Genomic DNA, 24,704 nt, shown 5'->3' on the forward strand with positions numbered 1-24,704 from the left:
TTTTTGGATACCTCGAGTCTAAAAGTGGCAGCATGCCAAGTACTACTGACAAAAAACGCCAGGGCACGATAAGGGTCATTTTAAGGTCATAGTCTCCCAGAAAAGAGGCTGCACACCACTGATATTCCTTCAGGCTATCCCTCAATTTTAAATCAAAAATATATTTACCTAAAATAAGATGTTCTTAGAGGAAAAAAAGCCTTCATGCAAGATTAGGGCTGCCGATAATTATACAGGCAATTCACACTGCATATAACACAGCTCTATAAATGGGCACGTATGAGAAAGATATAGAGAGACCTTGAAATGTGAGTTATGTCATATCATTCCCAGGTACAAACGCCCTGCCCACAAATCCATAATACTTCGTTTGGTTGAACTTACCAGACAGTGTTTGCTGTCTGGTTGTGAAAGACACATTGTAGGCTTACCAAGGACAGAGAGGGACTTGAAGCCCGCTCTCTGTTTACCATTGGTTAGCTTTATTATCACTCTCATTTGCTTGCCTGCTATTTGCCTTGTCCATCTTGTGTCTGTCTTGCCCCTGAAGCATAGCCACATTAGTTGTGCTCTTCCACTGCTCACTTCAAGGGAATTACTTTTTTCTTTGGTATTAGGCACTCAATGAAAGTGCATGCATTTCAAGCTGTCTCCATAGCATGCTTCCCTTCCCACCTCCACTCCCCGTTACTCTCAAGACGTGCTGTAGGTGGGGTTAACTTGATCACAAGAACAATTTGATGTGCGCTATTATTTATTTCTGAATGAATTTGGCTCATTTGACCACACTTCACATTTTTAATGTATAGTTTTTGTCACAGGTGGTCGAAAATGAGTGGCTGCTTCGACCCCCACAAATGAAGGGATTTTATTAATTCCTAGTCAGCATTTTTTGCACTGGGTCTGGAATCGCAATCTTTATTTTCTGTTACCTTCTATTTTTGCGTCCCATGAACAGTGCACGACACCTGAGGGTCGCAGCCCAGCTGGGGGAAGCAAATGGTAATGGTACAGCTTGGCCACCCCTCACCATATACGCATGAAGGGAGACCACAGGCTCATGCCTGCCCAGGAAGCATGCTTCTAGCATCTGTACGGTGCCACATTGGTAGCCTTTTGCTGTTTTATTAAAAAACAGGGTCTTGGGTAGCGTCTGGCATTCTTTCATAAAAATGAAATTCATAATGAAAGCATATACAATACACATTGGTTCCACAAACGTATGGTTCAAATGGCACTGGGGAGCAGACTGACACGTATGTGTTGGTGGTCTGTTTCTTTACAAAACTATTTATTGCATGTTGCTTCTCACACTCCTCTCCATCAAGTTTATCCCATGCCCTCAAGAATCCTTTATTGATGTCCCACCCCTTGCCCCCCATACCTGGCTCACGCCCACTCCTGCGGTCATTGCTCTCTACTTCACCCACTCCCGACGGCTCCCAAACCCCCCCCGCCTAGCGTTGGTTAAATAAAAGAAAATACAGCCTGGATCCTACAGGAGGTTGATTGTGCCAATGTTCATGAGAAACTACTTTTATTGGATTTTCAGAACAGTAAAAGTAATGCAAACAAGGTCATGGCTCTGCTCTCCAGCCTGCGCCTTGCCACATGCATCTCAGACCGTGTGGCGCTGTGTATGCTGCACATACAGCACTTAGAATTGGACTGGGAGCCAATGTGCTTCAGGCGATGGTAATGCTCCTCCTTGTGTTCATGCTCTACAGCGTCAGCGTTTTTGCTGATGATGTGCATCATAAGCAACAGTCACTGGCAGAGCGAATAATTTCAAAGGCGAGTCCTGTTGATGTTGCCAGTGCTTATTTTTAATTAGCACTTCATACCACACTTCTGCCATTTCTACTCGTTGTCCAATATTTTGCTATTACTCAATGTAATGGTTCTCAATTTACAAATCTCGTAAGGATGGAAAGCGAAGTCAGCCAGCATTAAAATCGTGGCCTGCAAATCACCACACATTCCAGTGGCAAGTGTTTACTACCGCAGCAGCCTCTTTTTCCCCATTCCTGTCCCCTTTTGGGAAGCCTGGTATTGCCAGATGGTCCAGATTTAAAGGGCCGGTGTGTGGGACATTGTTTCGGTCATGCCATGAGACGGTCTGAAAGTCCAATCCACCACTGAGTCTCTGAATTATACATTAAAGGCATCAGATGCAACAGTACAAGGAGTTATCCTGCAACTTTGATACAAAGTTAGTCATTAAAGTAGGTCTCTCCCCAACCCTCCAAACAACTCAATTTTACAACTCTGGTAGACAATCTGCCATAATATTGTTGAGCAGGAAGCAAAGAATATATTTTGGCATCCATTTCCCCACGTTAGAAGTATTTTCTTCACCATAGTGACCATCACTGGTCCAGTGAGGAGAGGGGCCATTAAGTAAAAAGGAGTGTGATGGAGCCATATACCCTTCGCTCTATATGAGTAGGCATTATTGCCTTGAGATCTACGTTACCCTTGTCGTATATGAGATCGTGTATGCATTCCTGAATGCAGTGCTAAGACTCCTCTCCATATCTAATTGCCTCTTCGCTAACAGAAGAGTCCTCGCACCGCTTTTCTTTGCGTTGCCACTAGGATGCCATAAATATATCTCAGGAGTGCAATTAGTGGGGATGGGGTGAAGGTAGCTCCAGGCACCTCAGTCACTGTTGACCAATATGATGCTACAACAGGGCAGCTCCAGGATAAGCGAAGAAATGTGCATCAGTCGTAGCACCACGTTGAACGCTGATTACATTCTCCCTCAGACCCCAATCTGATAGACCCTTAGGTATGTGCCATATACTCTGTGTGTGAAGAAACCTGTACCAGTTTGTGTCATTCATTGTGAGTTGGGTGACCATCTCCCTCCATGTCATTACAGAAACTGTTTCCTGTCCTGGACTTTTTTAACTACAAAACGTTTCTATGACCTACAAGCCTTTGACTCACCTTTTAGTGACCTAAAAAGGCAAGTAGCAGCCCCAGCAAAACCTACTAGTTACCCATCTCATACTCTGTTTTCTAACCGATACCTTAAACCTATCCACTACACCCTAAGAATCACACCTAATGACAATCGTAGCCCTGCAGTCTACATAGCCCCATAGACACCTAAGCTAGACTCCTCTACAAACAGTCCTCTCAGCCCGAGGAGCAATTACTCAAAAGCAGGAAGTGGGTCAGTGCCCAAGGAACCACCCCATACAAAGAGCATGAGACAGAAACATAAATGCAGACAGATCCCGAAAATTTGCAAACATTGACACGGAACAATAATGTCATTTGTCAGTGCCCAACACACAAACTCCCCATAAACCAAATCAACAACAACCTGCAACTACTCAGGGAAAACATAGAATAACAAGTGCACTGACTCCCCTTCTAGCAGAAAAAGTATCTACAACAGCAGACTAACAACTTCCAGAAGCAACAAGCTTCACCGGCCAAGAAGAAAGAACAGTCCTTTCTCAGATGAAAAGATAAACACTGTGCTAATAAACTATCAGGGCACACAGAAAACCTCCCTTAACTCTACATCAAACATCCCGATCGTCAAGACATCCAATTACAAAAACCGGAGATACAACCCTCTACAAGTCAATCACACCAATCTAATCCCGTTCGCAACAAACACAATGTCCACCACAGTAACAAACCTGAAATGCAAGCTGCACGATTGCAGAACAGCTGCAAAACATGCAACTGATATAGCAGATATGATCTTATCGCATCATCTGGACATTACCTTCCTAACTGAAACCTGGCTCAACCCAATGGCAGCTCCAATACTGGACCTTCTTAGTCCTCTGAACTTTTCCATCTTACGTCTAGACCACACATTGAAGCAGGAGTGAGGTCTCACCATAATCTACAGTAACTCCCTAGCCTTAAACTCACTCTCTCTAGAAGATACATCTTCTTTTGAACTCTTGGGAGCTGAAATCAAGCTTGAAAAGAAACTGCTAGCGAAAACACTCCTCTTATATCATCCACCAGGTAACAGTACAGTCTTTGTGGTGCAACTTGCGGAAACAATCACAATCAATGCTACTTCACTCTCTAATACAATATTATTAGGCGATTTGAACCAGCATTGGGACAATGACAAAGACCCACAGAGGCTGCACTCAGTAGCCAGCTCCAGGACATCAACATGATTCAAGCATGCAATGGACGAACACACAAAAAAGGTGCCACACTCGTCTCATCATCGCTAAACTGGGATCAGTTAACATATTAGACATCAGCCCAACAGACTGGTCCAACGACCATCATATTAATTTCCAAATATCCGCACAAGAATCTAAAATCAAAATCAAAGGTGATTGTGAAGGGAAAAAATGTGAATGAAGGACTACAGCCGGCAAACAGAATAGAACTGGTGGGCCTATGCCAAACCTTACTGGAAGCTCGGACTGGCTTAACCTCGGTTCAAGAACTGACACATCTCAACAACAGCAGTATGACTAACATAGCTCAGAGGCTTCTCTATTACAACCAAACAGGCAAAAAAAAACTTCAGCACCGTGGTTCAACCAAAGCATAAACAATTAAAGAAAAAAATTAAGACATCTGGGATGACTTTGGAGGAGGTGACCAAACATTAACCATCTTGAACAGATGAGAATGCACATAATCTCTTACAAAAGGGCTATCTTTAATGAGAAAACAACAGCAGTTGGATATCAACAAGAGAGATTGAAGAACAGGCCCAGAAAACTATTTGGCATAATAAAACAACAACCAGGAAAACTTGCAGAACCCACAATTGCAAACAACTCTACGAACATCTGAAACAAGTTCTCAACTTTCTTTAAAGACAAAATCGCAACCATAGGCAACTCTATTTCCAGCCAAGTTAGTACCCAACCTAGGGAATCCATCAACCCCACACACACAGCACAAGGCAAGAAGACTGACCAACAGTCCCAAGAAAAAACACAGAGCCTTCTGGAATACTTTCCAATCTCTGTCTGAGGGGGAAATCCAGAAAACCATTTAGTCAATGTATTCTACCACACATTTCGACAATCCCATTCCCCCCCACCAACTGAAAGAGATCCACCAATCCGTCGCTCCCTTATGGATGAAAATCATGAACACATTTCTCCAACAAGGATCCCTCCCAGACTGCCTGAAGATGGGCTAAGTATCACCCCTACTAAAAAAACAAGCATTTGCAATGCAGTAGGTCTCGCATTAATTAAGTTTGAGCTATTGGCATAGCTAAATATTGCAGCACCAATTGCAATAAAAGTCTATAAATTGTAGGCCAAAAAAATGTGTATTTATTTTTGTAGCAATGGTGGCATGCTGCGCTTTAGATGAATATGTTTAAAAGTAAAGTGCGCCATACTGCGATTGCTAAAATAGTTAATTGTGGATGCGTTAACAATTGATGTATCCACTGATGGCTGGTGGTGTGTGTGCCTGTAGAAATTGTGCACTGATGGCTGGTGGTGTGTGTGCCTGGTGGAAGTGTGCACTGCTGGCTGGTGGTATGTGTGCCTGGTAGAAGTGTGCACTGCCGGCTGGTGGTGTTTGTGCCTGGTGGAAGCGTGCACTGATGGCTGGTGGTGTGTGTGCCTGGTGAAAGCGTGCACTGACGGCTGGTGGTGTGTGTGTGCCTGGTGAAAGCATGCACTGATGGCTGGTGGTGTGTGTGTGCCTGGTGAAAGCGGGCACTGATGGCTGGTGTTGTATGTGTGCCTGGTGAAAGCGTGCACTGACGTCTGGTGGTGTGTGCCTGGTGGTAGCGTGCACTGACGGCTAGTGGTGTTAGTGCCTGGTGAAAGAGTGCACTGACGGCTGGTGGTGTTTTTTTTCTGGTGATAGTGTGCACTGACGGTGTGGTTGTGTATGTGGTTGTGTGTGTGTGGTTGTGAGTGTGCGGTTGGGGTTGTGTGTGTGATTGTGTGTGTGGTTGTGTGTGTGGTGTGTGTGGTTGTGTGTGTGTGTGTGGTTTGTGTGTGTGGTTTGTGTGTGTGGTTGTGGTTGTGTGTGTGGTTGTGGTTGTGTGGTTGTGTGGTTATGGGTGTGGTTGTGTGTGTGGCAAAGTACAAAGGCTTCAGAAAAACTGCGCGGACACGTGCCAGCTGGGTTTTATGGCTCCGTCTTTGTATCACTCATTAATGTCGTCCCTTCAGGGACCCTTATGTCACTCCTCATTAGGGATCGGGAAATGCAAATGTCCAGATGACGTTTTTATCTGGATCCACTGCAATCTCCTAACTCTATGAGGCAGTAATAACAGAGTAATGGGCAATGTGCAGATCAAGTAAAAAAAATAAAAAAATTACAGAACTGCACCCTTAGACCACAAAATGCACCAAACCACTAGCAAACAGCATGAATGCCTGAGCACAAACAACGGGTATCAAGTTAGAAGCGTTCATTAAGTAGTCACTTAACCAGATACTGATCAGAATGTTCTTCCAGCAACCAACTGCACTTGGCTATTGTGTGCATCAGCAATTACATTGGGTTTAATTCCATGACCAGGCAGGAATCACATACATCGCATGGTCATTGCTGACCTATTGCCAGTAAACTAACTCTAAGAGAACACAGTAAACGAGCCATTGGGTGCCATGTTGTGCTGTCCCTTCAGAAATGAAGAACTATGTAGAATTCTCACTAGTCATTTTAAAGAAATACTAAACCTCCATATCAATTCCTCTATGTTGTCCCTCGAGGATTTGGCACACACCGTGCAATTTTATAACAAATGCAGCCCATGAACAAACTCCAACAGATGCAAACACACACACGTGACCCTGCACAAGCACGGTCATCAATGCGATAAGTCTGCACATTCCATTACACTCAACTGACACGATAGCTGTCCTGACCACCATCACGGTCCTTCATGCCCTATGCAATCATCAAAACATGAGGGTACCCTTTTATTCTACAATTTCTAAAGTGCGGATCATCCACAATCTAGGACATGGCCCTGCACTTACACGACTGCATTTACAACAAACCCAGGTCGGTGTCTCCTGCCCATAGCACATACTGCGTTTGTCACTGCATACACCGTATCGCTGCTATGCACATACTTCCCAATGCAAGTCTGATGCAGTGCACCCTTGTCATTCTGGCTATGTGGCAGGTTCAAACACACTTCGAAGTGTCCTCACACATTAGTTGTTAGACATATCACATTCCTGACCACCAGATAACCCCGCACACTCCATGATTAGGGTGGATTCCATGCCTAACTATAAATGACTCATACCCTCTGCGTGGCACTGCCTTCCTCTAGCCAACCTACACCAAAAGATCGCTATACTCGGTACTGTGCCTCTACTACTGAGCATCCTACTTACCTTCGCCTGCCGTGTCTCTTCGCTCTGCACCTGTCCTCTATTCCCTTGTCTGTCATGAATTCACTCTACACATTACCCACACGATGCTCCAGGAGCATCCAATGTGAACAGACCTGACCCACATCTCTGCCTCCATTGGGTGACCTCCCCATCGCTCTCAACATCCCTCCATCATCCACCCTCAGCATGCCCAGATCGCAGCCTCACCTTCTCCAGCTCATCGTGCAGCTCGGCCAAGCTGGGATGCAGCAGCTTCTCGCCCAGGTCGGCGACAGTGTGCCGGTAGTGGTCGATGCGGGGCACGGCATCGATGGTGTTGTGTCTGAAGGTACGCATATAGTAGGTGTTTGTGTGCGTGTCATAGTAGTAGTGATGTTGCCCGTCCGAGTGCTGGCTGCTGGCCTCACTCAGTGCCGTGTCCCCGTTCTAAAAGCTCACCCTGCCGTGGCCTCGGCGACTCGGTCCTTCGGGGCTCCCCCCTCCGTCACCGGGTCCACCTGGAAACGGCTCTGGCTGGGCGTGGGTCCGAGGCGCCGGTTGGGCCAGTCGCCGGCGCCTATGGCAAGCAGTTCCTCCTCGCATGGGGCCAGCGGGGCCTGCGCGCAGCCCGGCTCCTCCATGCTGCTGGTGCGGTGGCTATTCCGGAGCGATGGGGTGCGGTGTGCCTCTCCCCGTCCTCCCCTCGCCGCAGGTAAACAGCTGCGCCTCCTGCTGCACAGCTAAGCCGACTGAGCGCGTTTCCTGAGGGAGCATCCCGCGCTCAGAGCCCAGGCGGGGAAGGGCACGGGCTGTGCCGGCAGATGCTCAGACACAAAGACGCTCTCCGCACCTCTGCGCACATGGACAGGGATGAGGGGCAGGGAGCGACGTCCACCTCTTCTGACAGCGCCGTGGTAGAGCTACCGCCACTGTCGCTGAACTGAATACCACACACACACTCCTGCAGGCTGCCGCGGCTCCTGCCTTTTAAAGAAAGCGGCTGCGAGAAGGAAAGGAAGGACCGCAAATAAAACAAGCGGCAGTGAAATATAAAAAAAACACGCCTGCAAGAGGTGCACGCGTGCGTGCCACTGCGAGACATATGTTTTCAATTATCGCGTCTGGGCACGATAATTGAAAACATATGGGCTTTGGTGCGCATAACAGACACCAATAGGCCATGGGCGGAGCAGCGCGACCGCCTAGGGCCTATTGTGTGGTCTGTTACCAAAAAAACACACTCAAAGCACAATAACAGAAGACCATAGGAAAAACACCCGCACGAGCGTGAACGATTCCAGGGTCCATTTCTGAACCCGGGACAAAAGGACTCTCGCCTGCGCGAGCAATGCTGCACAGTGCAACGCAGTTCGCGAAACCTAAAAAGGGGGCACTGACCAAAAGGTCAAACAACTTCTGACCGGTATCCTGTCTTCCTTTAATGGCTAAATTGGTAGAAAAATGCACCCACGATAAGCTATTCTAATATATCAAGAATGTTGACCTATTTTACAAACACAAATCAGGTTTCAGGCCTAGGCACAATCACAAGGTCGCCATTCTAAACATCCTAAATGATAGACAAACATCACTAGACCAAAACGAATCCTGTCGCCTAATCCTTCTAGATTTATCAGCGGCATTCGACATGGTCAGCTACAAACGCCTTAGAAAAGCTCTTGAATTCAGAAGGGGACTATCAGCAGACGTCCTTACCTGGTTCGCCTTCTTGCAGAACCGACAACAAAGTGTCAATATCAGCACGACCCTATCTGATGTCGTAGTTATTGATGAGGGGTTCCACAAGGATCTACAATTTCACTAGCACTCTTCAAGCTATACATGGAACCACTCACTCGATCCTTAAACTATCACAAATCTCATACCACATGTATGCTGATGATACTCAGCTCTACATCAAACTCTCATCTCAAGAGGATATCCGGAGACTGGATGACACCTTGAGGAAAACACAGGACTAGGTGGCACAGAACCATAAAACTAAAACCGATGAAAACCAAATTCATTCTTTTCTCTCCACCCCTTAGATCCTTACAACTGCAACTATGGTCTCTTAACCTCAAATCATTAAACTGCACCACAACCATCTGACACTCCATAAAATCACTAGGCATCACACTAGACTCAAATCTAAACATGCATGCTCACATACAAGCTGCAACCAGTTACACCTCTGCACTCCTTTGACAAACTCATTCAACCTGTTTGTTTGAAGGCTGCCAGACATCCTTCGACCCGCAGGTGAGCCCGCTTTTATGTACTTGTATTTTTTTATCTAAGCCATTTGACACAAGTCATAATGAGGTTATAGGAAATGCTGCTGGCGCCCAGAACGACTTAAGCCATAAAGCGACTACTTCTGGTAGTAGATGCGGGAATGAAGTTCGTCTTTTTTAGTCTCAACTTCTGCTCCCTCCCAATGCATCAGCAGCACTTATTCAATTTTTTGTGGGTGAATACTCCTGACGCCCTGTTTCTGACGGAGACATATCTTAATGAGCCATCTTTACAGGACATGATCGCTGCACTTCCACCAAACTAATCCATCATTAGAAGAAGAGATAGACAGGATATGATAGGTGGTGGGATTACTTTAATTTTTAAGGATACACATAAATGTAAAGTAGAAGAGCTTCCCATCCCTACTTGAAAACCCTGTTCTTCTCACTATTCCTCACACACAAACTCACTGTATCCGAGGCCTTGATTTATCAGCCTCAGAGGTACACTAGGAATTGGTGCTCCACTATTCCAGATCTACTATCTCCCTATATCCTCAAGTGTGCCAATTTTACACTGCTTGGAGAACTTAATATCCATTTGGAAGATCCCTTGTGCAGTCTGGGCATTATTCTTACAGAGGATTTGAGTGTGTTGAATCTAGCCCTCTTTCACTCAGCTCCCACACGAGGCTGGCCTCCTCCTGGATCCTATCTTTTCTAATACGAAGGACCTTACCACCCTCGTGCCGCTACTCTGGTCTGACCACCTGACAGTGCCTTTTGCCATTAGGGCCGTGGAAATTCCATTCATAGAGGTGGCCAAACCAGTAATTAAGTCTAGGAACTGGCTTCCACCTTGAATTTACAACTTCGGAGCACTAAACCAGACTTAAAGCAGACAGCTGTCCTTGATCAGCCGATAGTAAATCGCTGGATTGTGGATTCTTTGGAAGCAATTGTACCTGCCACACTTAGTCCCTCAGTGAGATCCCACCCTCTTGCTTCATTGTTTAATGAAACGGTTCGGTTGGAGAAAAAACTGTGCAAAGGCCTGTAAATCATCTGGAGAAAGTAATTTGACGAGGAGTCAAAATCCAAATATAAACTATCTAAAAAATGATTATGGGCTTTGAAGATCATTTTATTCAGACAAAACCTCTAATGCTCAAAATTGTCCCAAGACTTTTTAACAAGGTCAAAGAACTCTCTGACCCTAGCAAAACACCCTCACCGCCCTCGCTGTCTCAGGCACAATGCGAAGAACTAGCCCACTTCTTTGTAAAAAAAAAGGTAGCTGACGTTCAACTTCAATTGCCAAAGGGTAAAAAAGGCAGAAGGGCAATCTGCTGACTCTGCTCCCAACACCAGCACTTGGAAGCTCTTCCCAATAGCCCGAATATGTTTCTTTTGGGTCCTCAAATGGAGTTATTGTCTCCTCTGGACATTCCCCATTTTTCAATTACAGTCGATTAAATCAGTTTCCCGACTAGATCCTCTTCTATTGACTAAGCTCTGCCTTGTGGACCTTGAGCTATTAAAATTGGTGGTAAATCTTCTTAACTTCTCACTACAGGAGAGTTATGTTCCACAGACACAGAAGCACGCCATGGTCTTACCGCTTTTAAAAAAGTCTAACCTTCACCCTACCGGTGGAATTTTAGACCAATTTCTATGCTAAACATCTCCAATATTTAGGGGAAACATGTGAATTTACTGCTTACCACCTCTGTGGAATCCCAAAACTTTTGCACTCTTCACAATCGGCCTTTAGGGCTGGGCATAGTACTGAATCCACCCTCCTAGGGGTCACTGAACATCTAAGATGACTCCTGGATGAAGGTGGAATAGCCGTGTTGATTTTGTTAGACTTTAGCGTGGTTTTCAACGAGGTGTCCCACTCCATACTGGTCGAAAGACTGGTGACGCTGGCTCTCGAGGGTAAAGCTTTAGCCTGCATAATCTCATTCTTGAAAAATCATACGTTCCAGGTTTTCTTGGCCAGGGCAAGGTCAGAGTCGTGTGATTTGACTTAATACTCCCCCAGGGCTCAGTCCTAAACCCAATGCTGTTTAACATACCCCCATTGGCAGATGTGGTGGAAAGCTGTGGCTTTGCCCTGTTCCCTTTTGCAGATGACACAAATTATTTTTTGTCATCTGCACAGAGTCACAACCCTGATGCCCTCAATCTGGGTTTGAGTTGAATCTCTGCATGGATGAGCAGCAATACGCTCAAACTCAATAGCGACAAGAATAAGACAATTCTCCAAGGCAAGAACCCTCAGTTCTGAAGTCCACAACATTGGCCGGAGTATCTAGGGATCCTTCCCAAATTGTCTCCTAAGGTAAAAAACCTTGGCTTTTGGCTGAACGAAAAACTGTCCATGAAACCTCAGGTGGTTAAGATGTCTTTCAACTGCTTTGTTGTGCTGAAGTGGGTGAAAAAAAACATTTTGATGATTTCACAGTCAGCCCAAAGGACAGTGATCCAAGCTTTAATACTTTCAAGAATAGACTATGGCAAGATTCTGTATTTAGTAACAGACAAGTCATCTATTCAATGCCTGCAGGTAGTAAAGAGTTCTGCTGCCAGACTATTGTATCTCCTTCCGAAACAAGGTTCCGTTTTGAACATCCTCCACAATCCAAAGCCTTTGTGTTATATGCACAAGGCTCGAGCCGCCTCAGGTTCGTGATATGTACAAGACTTGGTGGTGCCTAACCAGCCCATGCATGCGCTGCGATTATTTAATCAGGCGCTGTGTACTGTGCCCAGAATCCGATTAGCCTGTATGAGAGGCCGTTTCTTTATATATCTGGGCCGAATATTGTGGAACACCCTCCCTGAGTCCTTGAGAAGCTGTACTACATTATCTGTGTTTCGTGAGCTCTTGAAGATCTGGTTGATTTAATCTAACAGTTTAGGTTGCCCTACCTCTGCTTAGCACCGGGAAACCCTTTTGTATAAGTGAGCGCTTTACAAGACAATAAAATAATAATAATAACTAGAAACACTTACCTGCATCTGCACCTTATAAGAAAACTAAAATCCTTTATACAGCTAGTTGACCTCAAAAGGACAGTTCAATCTCTAGTGCTCTCAAGACTCGCCTATTGGAATACAATACTCATAGGTCTACCTAAAGCCAGCCTAGTACCAATGAAAGCAACAATAAATGCAGCAGCAAGACTTTGAACAGCTCTGATCGCATTTCCCATTCACTCAGAACCCTCAATTGGCTTCCAATTGAAACTAGGATCCAACTGAAGGTTGCATACATGACACTCAAAGCTCCATAGAATTCTGGTCCTAAATTCCTGGCGAATAGGCTCAACTATCAGGAGGCAGAAAGGATTCTAGAAGTGCCAAATCCCTCATACTAGAACCAGCCAGATTAAAAAAAAAAAAAGAAAACACAATGCTGCACCTTTGCAGGATCTGCTCCAAAAATATGGAACTCCTTTCCACAACAAAGAGAACTATTACCTTGCTAAGTCTTTCCAAGAAGGAAGTGAAAGCCGTAGTACTAGAAAACACGTATGTTAATGAGAACCATTTTTAAACTGTAATTCGCCCTATTTCATATTGTATCCTATTATTTTATACTTTGCTTTTCGAATTCTATGTACAGCGAATCTTTAGTGACAGATGTTTTTACTGTACTCCAGCCCTCAGTAGCTCTCTCTTTGTACAGCACTCGGACAACTTGATGTTCATGTTCGCACTTAATAAAGCACAAAAAATAAAAGAAAGAAATAAAATAAGACTACAATACATACTTTAGGTTGACGCAAAAAAAACATAAGTGGAAACTGTGTTTTTAATGGCTTGGCGTGAGATGGCCAGTGTGATTGTTTAAGCACAGAAGGCGGCCCAATGGGCATCTATGAGAGATCTGCTCCCATTTGCTCCTTCTTTCAAGTTTACATCTGATTGTGTGGTTTTATAGAAACAGTTATGGAAATCAGGACTGAAAAACAAATTTGTGAGTGACAATAAGAGCCAGAGTTCCATACCTGGAAATTCAGAAAACATGTACTTAAAGCATTGTTCTTAACTTACCATGCATTGAACCTTTTGAGTCTACAAAATAGCTAGAGTTGCTCATTAACTCCTCTAAGTCTTCTTGTGTTTGGGGGCCCACACGTCCCTGCTTGCCCTTTAGAAAGTAAACACCAAACTTAGGTCAAGAATAAAAGATCAGCTCCGCTGAGAGTGGATTGAGGAATTAACCATGATTCCCCTTTTCAGGAAGCCAGATTATAAGAAACAACTTTTAAGAACGTCAATGTGGCCGGTCCTACCAAGTACAGACTAATTCCATTGGTAAAAGCAGAGCCTAAGCTATGCAGCTGCCATCTAACAGAATCCGTGGCAGACTACACTACAGATGAGAAGTTTGTGCCAAATGACCAAATCAGGGTTAGGGTAGCAGTGATACCTCCTGACATCATGTGCATTCTGCAAGAGGTGCCACACACTAGTCTAGCAAAACTAAAGTATGTGCTTCGTGGATTAGAGTCGCTTTCCATTCAATGGACATGGGGATACTGTGTGCAAAGTAGCTAAAATGATGCATATAGCTCGCTAGTAAAATTCATTATGGGACACCACACTGATACCTGCACTCGGGGCTATAAGAGGCTAACCAGTTACTAGTCTTCTGGACAGAACCAAAAAGTGGACTTAAGCAGGGATGCTAGTTATCATACTTTTTAATTTTCCCACATCTGATCTGCATCAAGTTCTTACAAAAAAAGTGTAATTCACCCCAGCAGAATTAGGCTGACACTCTCTTAGTAATATGAATGATGTATGCCTGCAACACAGCCCTTATTCCATCAGTGACTTATATGTGTCTCACCAATAGCTGTGTGGTATGGCTAAATACCTCTAGCTTGCTGAACTGGATTCTATGCGAGAAAAATAGAAGTGTCCACGCTTTTAAGTCTCCCACTGGTTTATCTCACTTTGATATCAATCATATCAATGATGCTCCCTTACTCCATTACTTGACTGCTAAGTTTTGTCCGCTGTTTATATATGGCTCTAATACCCAAAATGGACATCCATTTACAAAAATGGCAGGGGTCATAGAAGTGTGGTCTAACAAGATTTATCCCCGTAAGACTTCAAAAAATGAACCCCCACAACTATTTCATACCTGCTGCTCAGGCGATAGGTGAAGGTCCATAAATGGAAACTACTAGACGCAAACATGGCTATTGGGGCTCCATTTACTTCCTGTTCCTACTGTCGTGATCCCTGAATCCAGGGTCAGCAATGGCAGCATCAGGGATATCACACGGTCAGCCGGGGTGGCAGCTGCTGGCAATCCCTAATCGAAGTCCATATTGTCTGAATGGCGCAAATAACTGGTCAGCTAGACACACCAATGGCCAACGTGCTGGGTGAATTGTTAGGGGTCAGGCAATCTACAATCCAATGTATTCTCTGCAGCTTGATCTGACTTCAGTGGGTCACAGTATAGATGGCGCCTTCCGGAATTACCTTTAGTCTAAATAACACTACATCATGATGCAGTAACAGCACACAAACCAGCCACCTCTCCCATCACTTGCTGACTGTATCCTTGCCTTTGACCCCCGTACACTGCTCTGCCCCCGCTTGGCAATGTCCGCACAATACTGGGCATGAGGCGGATAAATATGTAAGCAAAATAAAAGCTTTTCGGTTCTCCTTTAAGCATGACAAAAAAGCAGTGGATAAACTGAAGAAGGACCATCTTGATATTAACTCACATGGAGAGATGACAACCCTGAGCTAGTAAACAAGTACAATTGAACCCATGGGCCCACCAAACTTTTGTGGCTGAGGTTGTGCGAATACTCAGTGAGATGGATGGTCGGTAGCAGGAGAGACCTTTGACTGAGATCAGGAGTGACCTCTGACTGAGATCAGGATACCACAACATGTATAAATTAAAATTAAAATCTATGTAAACAATATACAATAAAATCATCATCTTAACTAATTGTATTCATGTGCACTATAACTAAATTCTTTGTATAAACGACTTTAAATTCCTAACTCAAAAACACCATTAGATGACTTCGCATCGACTGAAACCCAGTTTTAGAAAAAAGTCTCTCCTCATGTTCATTTTGCAGTCGCACAATAATTTCACAATGGATTTAGAAGCTTTCAAAAGTAAAGAAAGGACACAAAAGCATGCATTCATGTACAAATGCTTTTTATTTTATAAATTATTTATTCAAAAATAGAGAATACATTTTTGATCTAGGAAAATCCATTACTTTTTCAAAAATAAATAAGTTGTACTAAACATATACAATTATAAACACTATCTTCATAGATATAGATTTGGAAGAACACCTTCATGCTCTTAAAACTAGTACACTATGCACTACACACATTTATAGACAAAAGTAACTGACATGTTTCATTTGGTATGTTGTTAAGAAAATGGCCTTCTTCTGACCATCAAAGGCAGTGTAGCTTGGTATATATTTAAAGGATTGAAACAAATAACTTGAATGATTGTCAGTCATGGCAAACAGGTGTATTGGTAATATGTCTCCATGTCAAAATAAATACCTATTATGTATTTATATTGTTTTAGATTGTTTTTAGTAGCTGGAAAATCTCCTGAGCAACAAGGAAGTGACATCAGGCTATATATAAACACGTGTTTTTACTGCAGCCTTTTTCAATGGAGTTGCCACAGCCACATCGAAGGGATTATCATAAACTCTGAAGCTTCCTTGTACTCTGTGGCAGACAACAAACTAATTTATATCATGACTTTCAATATAGCAACCGAAACATGTCAATTTGGTATTTCCCTACAAGGGTGTTGAGAAGCACACTGTATGGTTCTCCTCAGCCAAATGACTGTGCTAGGAAAGTGGTTTCAATTGTCAAGGTTTAGTAATCTAGGGCCATATGTACTAACATTAGTGTTTGCGATTACTAATTAGCACATTTTTGCGATTCTCTAGTAGGTAATCGCAAACACTAATGTACTAAAGTGTGTTCACTATTTGCGATTCCCAGTGGGTCGAGAATATACCTACCTCATGAATATTAATGAGGTAGGTTGCAGTTTGCGACCCATTGAGAATCGCAAAAATCAAAGGGGTTAGCAGACCCCCATGTCTGATATTGCTTTTAAATGAAGTCATTTTTTTAAGTAACCTGTTTTCTTAGATGTGTTTTTAAAAAGGTTTCTTTTCATTATTTTAAGAGTAGGCAGTTGTCCGTTCGCAAAGGGAAAGGTGTCCCTTGGGCACTTCTTCCCATTTACGAATGGGTTACCGCCAACTTTGAGTTGGTGGTAAAATGCAAATGTTTTGCAACTGCAATTCGGTCTTAAAATATTTGTACATTTCAATGCAAATCGGTATTAGGAAAGGGATGCCCTTAACACTCCCCTTCCAAATACCGAAACACAATCCTAAATTGCGATTCAGTACCAGGTAACTGAATCGCAATTTGGGCTTGCTACATACAAAAATGCCTTTTTCCATTTGCCAATGGCCCGATTCTGCGAATCAGCCAATTTACAAATCACAAAAAAGGTTTTGTACATGGGGCCTTAGTGCATTGATAAAAATTGCTTTAGTAGATGGATTACTCATACAGTTTCACCGGTTTGAAATGTTGTAAATATGCGCTACTGCTGGCCAATTCGGGATCCAGTCAGGATTCAAACTTGGGACCTGCAGGTCAAACAAGAAGTTGGCAGAGAGTACTGAAAGCACTGAGCTATCTTGGCGACTTGTATACTAGTTTCTACTGAGGGAAGATGTCCCTCTATCTATGCAATGCGTTTGCACATTTAGGGCCATAGGGAGGTAATTTAATTTTACCGATTCCTAAATATCGGTAAATTGAATGTAGGTAAAAATTCGGTAAATTTTACCGAATCTGTAATATTTGTTATTACCGATTCGGTATTTACCGATTCGGTAATTCAGCCATTCACTATTACCGATTCAGTAAATACCAAATCGGTAATAGGGGGAGCATTTTCAAGGGTGGCAGGGTGTCACATTGACACCCTGTTGCACCCCTGAATCGTGCATGAGTGCACATTTGGCGCACATACATGCCCTATGGGCATGTATGTCTGCCACATGGCACTTTTAAAAAAGCACAAAATTACTTTTTTAAAGGTATTCGATATTTACCACCAACTTGTAGTTGGTGGTAAATAACGAATCCTTAAATCAAAAATGCACTCACTTGAGTGCTCCCTACATAGGATTTAAGGATTCGGTATTTTACCGATTCCGTACTTTAAGGATTCGGTAATTTACTGATTCCTTAAATTACCGATTCGGGAAGTTACTGAATCCTTATATCCAGCCACCTACATTAGAAAAAGCTAAATACCGGTCGGTAGTGGGAAATTTACCGATTTTTGGCAGTTACCGACCGGTATTAGCTACCTACATATGGCCCCTAGGGCCTTATTACGATGCGGTCGGAAACGGGTCCGACCGTCGGTTGGAGCTTTTCCGAACACATCATAATATGCCGGCCGGATTCCTTTCCAACGGCCTCATTACGATGGAGGCAGTCGGAAAGGAATCCGAACACTAATTTCGACTGGGTTATGATGGGCGGAATTCGGCCAGTAATTCCTAGAAAGGCTCTTTCTGTCCTGGGGATTACGATGTCAGGTTTCAGCAGCCTTTTCATGCAGGCCTTTCTGACACAGAAAGGCTGTCGGAACTCGACTCTGGTGGCCCCCAGCAGGTCCCCCTTTGGGTGCACGGCCCCCAGTTGGAAGCCAGGGGCACCTTGAGGTGCCACAGGGTGCAGGGATGAACTGCCCCTCCTATTTAACAATGGGAGCATCAATTCCCGGCCGTTATACATGCCCCCATTGTAATGTATAGGACTGTGACCAAACAGTGTTCGGTTGCATCCTAATTAGTCTGTCAGGATAGCCAACCGGGTGTCGGTGGGTCCCATGACCAACACGATGTCGGGCAGAGGAAACTCCGCCCGACATTATAATCAGGCACTTAATCTCTAGGTTAGAGAATTTTCACACGTGAAAACCATGAACATAATAATTTTCCTAAACACGTTATCTCTGTAAATATTGCACCTTGTTGCCCCTTTTTAAGTAAGAACAAATACCCAGTTGAAAACATAAGATGACCTAACATATTCATGGAATTTCTAATGACTTGGCAGAGACACATCCATTCTCATATATCAAGACTGGGTGCAGTGAATTCATGTAAATGGAGATCGTTTTAAAAAGAATTCACAGAAGTTTTTATTGATATTGAAACCTGGCATAGCATTTTCGTTCCTTCTATTTTTTTTTATTATGCGTTTTATTTTAAAAAGGTTCATTGATAACACATAAAAATGATTACAAAATCCACACAGTCTCAATTTTTCTGAGATGGGACATTGTTTGCCCAAGAGATGCAGCATGTATTGACCACTGTTAACTGTTTTCAACATATGTTATCTTATCTACCACTGTCTACCTGTTAAAATTGAATGTATGTATATTACTCCCTCAACTGTCTAATGTATCTGAACAGTGTTATGTAAAGAGCCCTGATACCCTCTAGGGTCATGTTCGCGCTATATAGAACTTTATAAATAAAATAAAATAAATAAATAAGTTAGGAAGGTTCCATTGCCTCTATTGAGTTATTGGTGGTCTGCATTGGTGGGGTATAATTGGTGCCCTTGGTGGCTAATTAGCATCTATTTCCAGTAAAAGGAGAGGATTAATTAAGGAAAGGGATAGGTTTAGTTTGCAAATGTAATATAAAAAAATATTGAGGTGTAGGAGGGTATAAGAAATATCCCATTTAAAAAAAATCTACCACACACAGAAGGCAGAGAGATTGTGGAAAGGCTGAGTTTAACCAGTGACTAAGTAGGGTTTTGATGTGCTACAAACAGTATGGAAATCAGAACAGTCGATAGGCACCGTGCTGCCTGTCTCTGGAAGCCAGGTGTCTACTCTGCTAGCAACTGCTTCTTTGGTTAATGTATTTGGTAGTGTGACCATAAAAAGGCTGATAAGTTTTCTCTTTCTTTCCATACAGTGGTTGGACGTTTCTCCTTTTCCCCCTACCCTTGCTTGCCTGAAATTGTCATGGCCGACAACTCCTACAGCTGGTGGAAGCTGACCTTCCTGCGCAAAAAGAAGTCCACACCCAAAGTGCTATACGAGATCCCAGCCGACTACTCTAGCAACGACAAGCAGGAGACAGCACAAACTGCAGGGGCTACACGGCCAGAAGCTCCTACCGATAGCGAGTTCAATGCTAGGCTGGAGAAAATTGTGGACAAAAGCACCAAGGGGAAGCACGTCAAGGTGTCAAACTCAGGACGTTTCAAGGAGAAAAAGAAGGTCCGGGCCACACTGGCCGAGAACCCGGCCCTCTTTGGGGAAGGCGGTGACAGTGGGGGTGGAGATCAATGAACGACTTTGTGCTCCGACACATGACCGATGGCGAGCAGGATGGGACTGACTGCGAATCCTGGCTCCTAGTGGCACCTGTCCGACAATGAAGTAATGCCCAAACCTAGCCAAGGAAGGCCTGGGCAATGTTTCTGCAGACTATAACCTGGCCGTTACTTGAGGGTGGGATTGGGGAAGAACAGCAAAAAAAGAGCTTTATTTTGTAGTGTGAATTGTATTTAAGTTATCTTCGAACACGGGTGGATGAGCAGGAGGCCGACAGATCACACTCTTGGATATTTTTGGGTCAGACAAGAGGCCTACTGTATGTACTTATCAATGCTGCTTAATCATGACATGCATCAGGGGGCAGAGAGGACTAATGTTGCCTGATGAAATTATATGAAGGGTGGGGATGTATGCTTAGGGATAGAACTTTCATGTCACATTGTGGAAGAGAAGGGATAGCCCTCAACATAGTGACATCTGATAAAGACCACGAATGCCATCAAATATGTACATCTCTCTGCACAACACAATACCATAGGATCTTCTAGCCATTAAGTGGATCAATCCTGCATGCACTGTTGCAGGAGTAGAGAAGATAAGTTAGATGAAGGATAATCCCAATTTGTCATAGAAGAGAAAATCCAGACCTCTAGTGAGGGCAAGAATCTAACCTTCTCCAGGCATGACAGGACACTGGTGGGAGACATTAACTATCGGGTGGTCCGCATGGAAATCTCAGGGTGGGGGAAACTGTGGTAGATCCCACACAGGGCTGAGACAACACACTATATTGCCACTGCTCACCTCTCCTTGCATTCTGACCTGGAAAAGTCAGAACCTACACTTATGTTAGACTCAAGGGATCCTCTTGTATAATAAAGCCCCAACTTAGATCAAAAAAATGAATCAGAGCCATCCAGATGAAACAGCAGAGACAACCAATGTGGAAGACAACCAACCACTTATTAAGACTGCATAAATCAGTGTAATTTGCAGTGGTTTGTGGAGACACCAGAATAGGAGTTGGACGTCCACGCTCATAAACTCACCAGTTTCCCATAGACCTCTGCACACCATGATGTTTTCACTCCTTTCCCACTGTAGGGAACTAAAACTCCATAAGGTGCGTTGGATATTAGGGTTTCAACTGGGACCCCATTACAGAGATTCCCCTCTTCTCCCCCCAGTTCGCATTCTAGTGCATCCGGTTTCTCAAGGGTTGAATACCGGACACAAGAATTTAGCTGCACGGTGTACACTGCCTTTAAATGATCTACGTCTACACTAAGATTTGGGTGCAATATTCGGTCCAAAGGGAGTGGACCACCTCTTCAACAGGATGTGTGCGGCCCACAACTTTCTGGGAGTAGGTAAAGACAGAGGCGCGACTTGTTGGTCAAATGCATTCGCACACAGAGGGGTCCACTCCTCCCTCAGATTTTCACAGGTATCCTTTTTAATTTCCTGGAAAGAAGATCTATTTTTTAGCAAGTTTGTTAATGTTCTCATTGTAAATAAACAAAATCAAAATTTTGGACTTCCATTTGTCAATGGCCATAAAAGTGAATTTATTGATGTTGTTATTGGTATAAATTATTAACGTCTATATATTGACTTCAGTACTGACAACATTTCTGGCATGGTTATTGCGGTTGTTGTCACCATTAATGTTGGCTTTATAGACATCATTAAGACCATTATTGACATCATTACGGGAGTAATTACTCCAATTTTGAGTTGATTTCGTTGTTTTTACTGGCATGATTTTCTGCATTATTACTGGTGTGATTGCTGGTTCAACATTTATGTTCTCATTGTTGGTGTCAATGTCCGCATCGTTATTGGAGTCATCATTAATGTGATTATTGGTTTCATTATTGACACAAAAGTTAGCACCTATGTTTGCACCGTCACTGGTGCTACTATCAGAGTAGCTGATGTGTCTATTACTGATCCCACAATTGGTGTTGTCCCTGTCCTTGTTATATTCAGCAGTTTACCTTCTCTGAGATTAGTGCCTAGACACCTCCGGGTATAAGTGCGCTCTATGAATCCTATTTTCATTTCATTTCATTATTCATTACATACATTGGTAACAATGCTATATTTCACATGATGATCAATGTCATTTTTGGTCTCCTTATTGGCAATATGAGGTTATTACCAATATGAGTGACGTCATTATTGCTACCAGCAGTATTGGCATTATTACTGGCACCAATAAATGTAGTCATGGTCCAATTACAGTTACTATTAGAGATGGCATTACTCTCAGCATCCTTAGCGCAACCAGTGACATCACGGACTCCGTATCAACGTTACTCATACAGTCATAAATGATGGCTTCTGAAAGGTTATCTGCCAGTACTTAATTTGTAAAAAAAAAGTGCCAGGGCCCTCACTAGAAGGCCACTGCAGCTTGCACCATCCATTGCTACTGCCAGCGTTGCCAATGACAATACCAACTCAACTAATGACCATCACACTCTAACAAATGTGACAGTTCAGACTATTCCAGGATCCCACAATTATAAGACAGGCTTGGGTGGCAGTTATATGTCATTGTTAATGTAAATTCAACTAATAAACAGTTATTGTTGTGCTCATTCCTAATTAGGCAGACAGCCTAGGATGAGGCAGACTGTCATAATGGCCGATGCTGACATTTAATTGCTGGTGCCGAGCACCGGAACCCACCGGCCCAACTTAAGCACTGCCTGAACTACTGTAACGCTTCCTATTTTTAAAGACTATACTACCAAGCTGCCTCTTCCGCCTCACTTATAGTCTGTTTGTGGAATAATATATCCCATTCCATAAAATTATTCTCCATTTGCAGTTATGTTATGTTTGACCACTCACAAGTCCATACTAGAGAAGACATGTACACAGAGAAATGAAGGTGAAGTGAAAGTTATCTTCCTATATTACACGATTAGAAAGACAACATGCAGCTGACCATAGTTCAGCACCTCAGTTTTTAAGTAAACAGATTAGTAAATTGTCTAGGCAACCACTTCCAGAGTTCGCCTCACTTTCACTCCGCTGGAAACCAGATAGAAAGATTCATAAAAAGAAGGACGGTGCAGCAGGATGAAGTCAGAGAGCTCCAAATGTATTCCAAAATATATCCTTTATTACATTTTTAATTTAAAATTTTGACATCAGCCAACGCGTTTCGTTCCGAATGGAACTTCGTCAGGGCAGAAGCATCTTGATCTTGGTTCACTTAATCAGTATCCGTTAGTCAATTGGTTCCAAAAGTTTATCGTAATCGATAGAGGCCTGGATTAAAAAATCATAAACAAGTTTCAGCGTCCCAGAGACTTCTAAGCAGACCAGTTCATCTGGAGGATATAAACCCAGGTCCTCCGTATTCACCTTCAGACTAAGTCACACAAACACCAATCACATTAAATTTTAAAGGGGCCGAGGGCCAGAGTAACTGCCAATAGTCCTGGTCAGTGTCGACGCTCATGGTAGCAGTCCCTCATCCGGACTTTCAAAAAGCCCTACGGAGGACCTGGGTTTATATCCTCCAGACAAACTGGTCTGGTTGGAAGTCTGTGGGACGCTGAAACTGGTTTATGATTTTTTAATCCAGGCCTCTATCGATTACGATTATCTTCCCATATTACCTTGGCGATGAGCCTTAAACATCAGAGATTTAAAGGGCCAAATTACAAGTAATGCAGAATTCTGGGTGGCGATTCCAGGCAACCGGAATGTCCGATATTGACCAGAACCTGTGCAAACAGTTTCTGCAATTACAACCTTTGAAATGGGGAATAACAGAATTCTGCTAGGAAGTCACGATTATGGATGGAGGAGGGGTGGTTTGGGAGTGGTCCAACACACATATTTATCACCTGTTCTGAGCAGGTGGTAAATCTATGCAAAGGCTCCTGCGCCGAGATGAGTGGATGGGACGTCGCCATGAAAATGGAGAGCATTATACACTACTGCTATGCTTTGGCAGGGGGTCAGGCCTGGGCCAGGGTAAAGTGATTTTACAGTTTAGACTTTCCAGTGTGTAAAATTAGGTAAGGTGCTTTGGCATGCAGTAAATCCAGCTGCAGGTTCACCAGCCACTGGATAATTGTGCAGGGCAAATTTCAACACAGGAGTTTTGCCTCATACAACTTGTAATGGGTCAAAGTGTAATTCTGACGCTCCCCTGGAGTGTCGCCAGTACCCATATACCTTTTACTTGAGCAAAGGTATGCACAACCATCAAATTACAGCTCGGCATGGATAGCCCTTTGCTAATCCTACGCTTAAAGACTTTGATATAAAAGCAGTCATTTGAGGTGAGCACATTTAGAGTGTGGCTGGTGTTGAGAGTGCTCTATACAGGGGCTGCTTTCCACCTAAACATGAGAACTACTCAGACTTCTCTGCTTCTTTTTTTTGCATAATGTATGCGTCACTCTATGCCTGAAAGGGTTTTGTTTTGACTTATACTGGGTGATCCCTTGTGTGTGCACAAATCTATACCTCTCTGAAGAGCTCTAATGAGAGCAAAACACGTGTCATGGGTTGCTTTTATTAATTTAAGTTGGGTTGGATGGTATTTTACCAATCCAAAGCTGTAATACTGTGCCTGGAGTGGTAAAAGGCTTTGGTCATTTTACAGCTTGGCATGGATAGCACTGTGGTAATCCTATGCTTAAAGACTTTACTGTAGAAATGGCAAAAGACTTGGTC

The 24,704-nt window shown here is 43.5% G+C and overlaps 1 protein-coding gene across 1 annotated transcript in view; it reads left to right on the forward strand.

Annotated features, from left to right (window-relative positions):
* Positions 1 to 21,534, forward strand: part of PRR15L (proline rich 15 like) — a 67,801-nt gene extending 46,267 nt beyond the window's left edge. Inside the window, exon 2 of the mRNA XM_078645574.1 lies at positions 19,630 to 21,534. Coding sequence (XP_078501700.1) covers positions 19,680 to 20,009 — 330 coding nt within the window. The 5' untranslated portion in view covers positions 19,630 to 19,679 and the 3' untranslated portion in view covers positions 20,010 to 21,534. The remainder of the gene's footprint in view (positions 1 to 19,629) is intronic.
* The last annotated feature ends 3,170 nt before the right edge of the window (positions 21,535 to 24,704 follow it).

Source organism: Lissotriton helveticus, chromosome 5_1, assembly GCF_964261635.1.
Source record: "Lissotriton helveticus chromosome 5_1, aLisHel1.1, whole genome shotgun sequence".
Taxonomy (NCBI): Eukaryota; Metazoa; Chordata; class Amphibia; order Caudata; family Salamandridae; genus Lissotriton; species Lissotriton helveticus.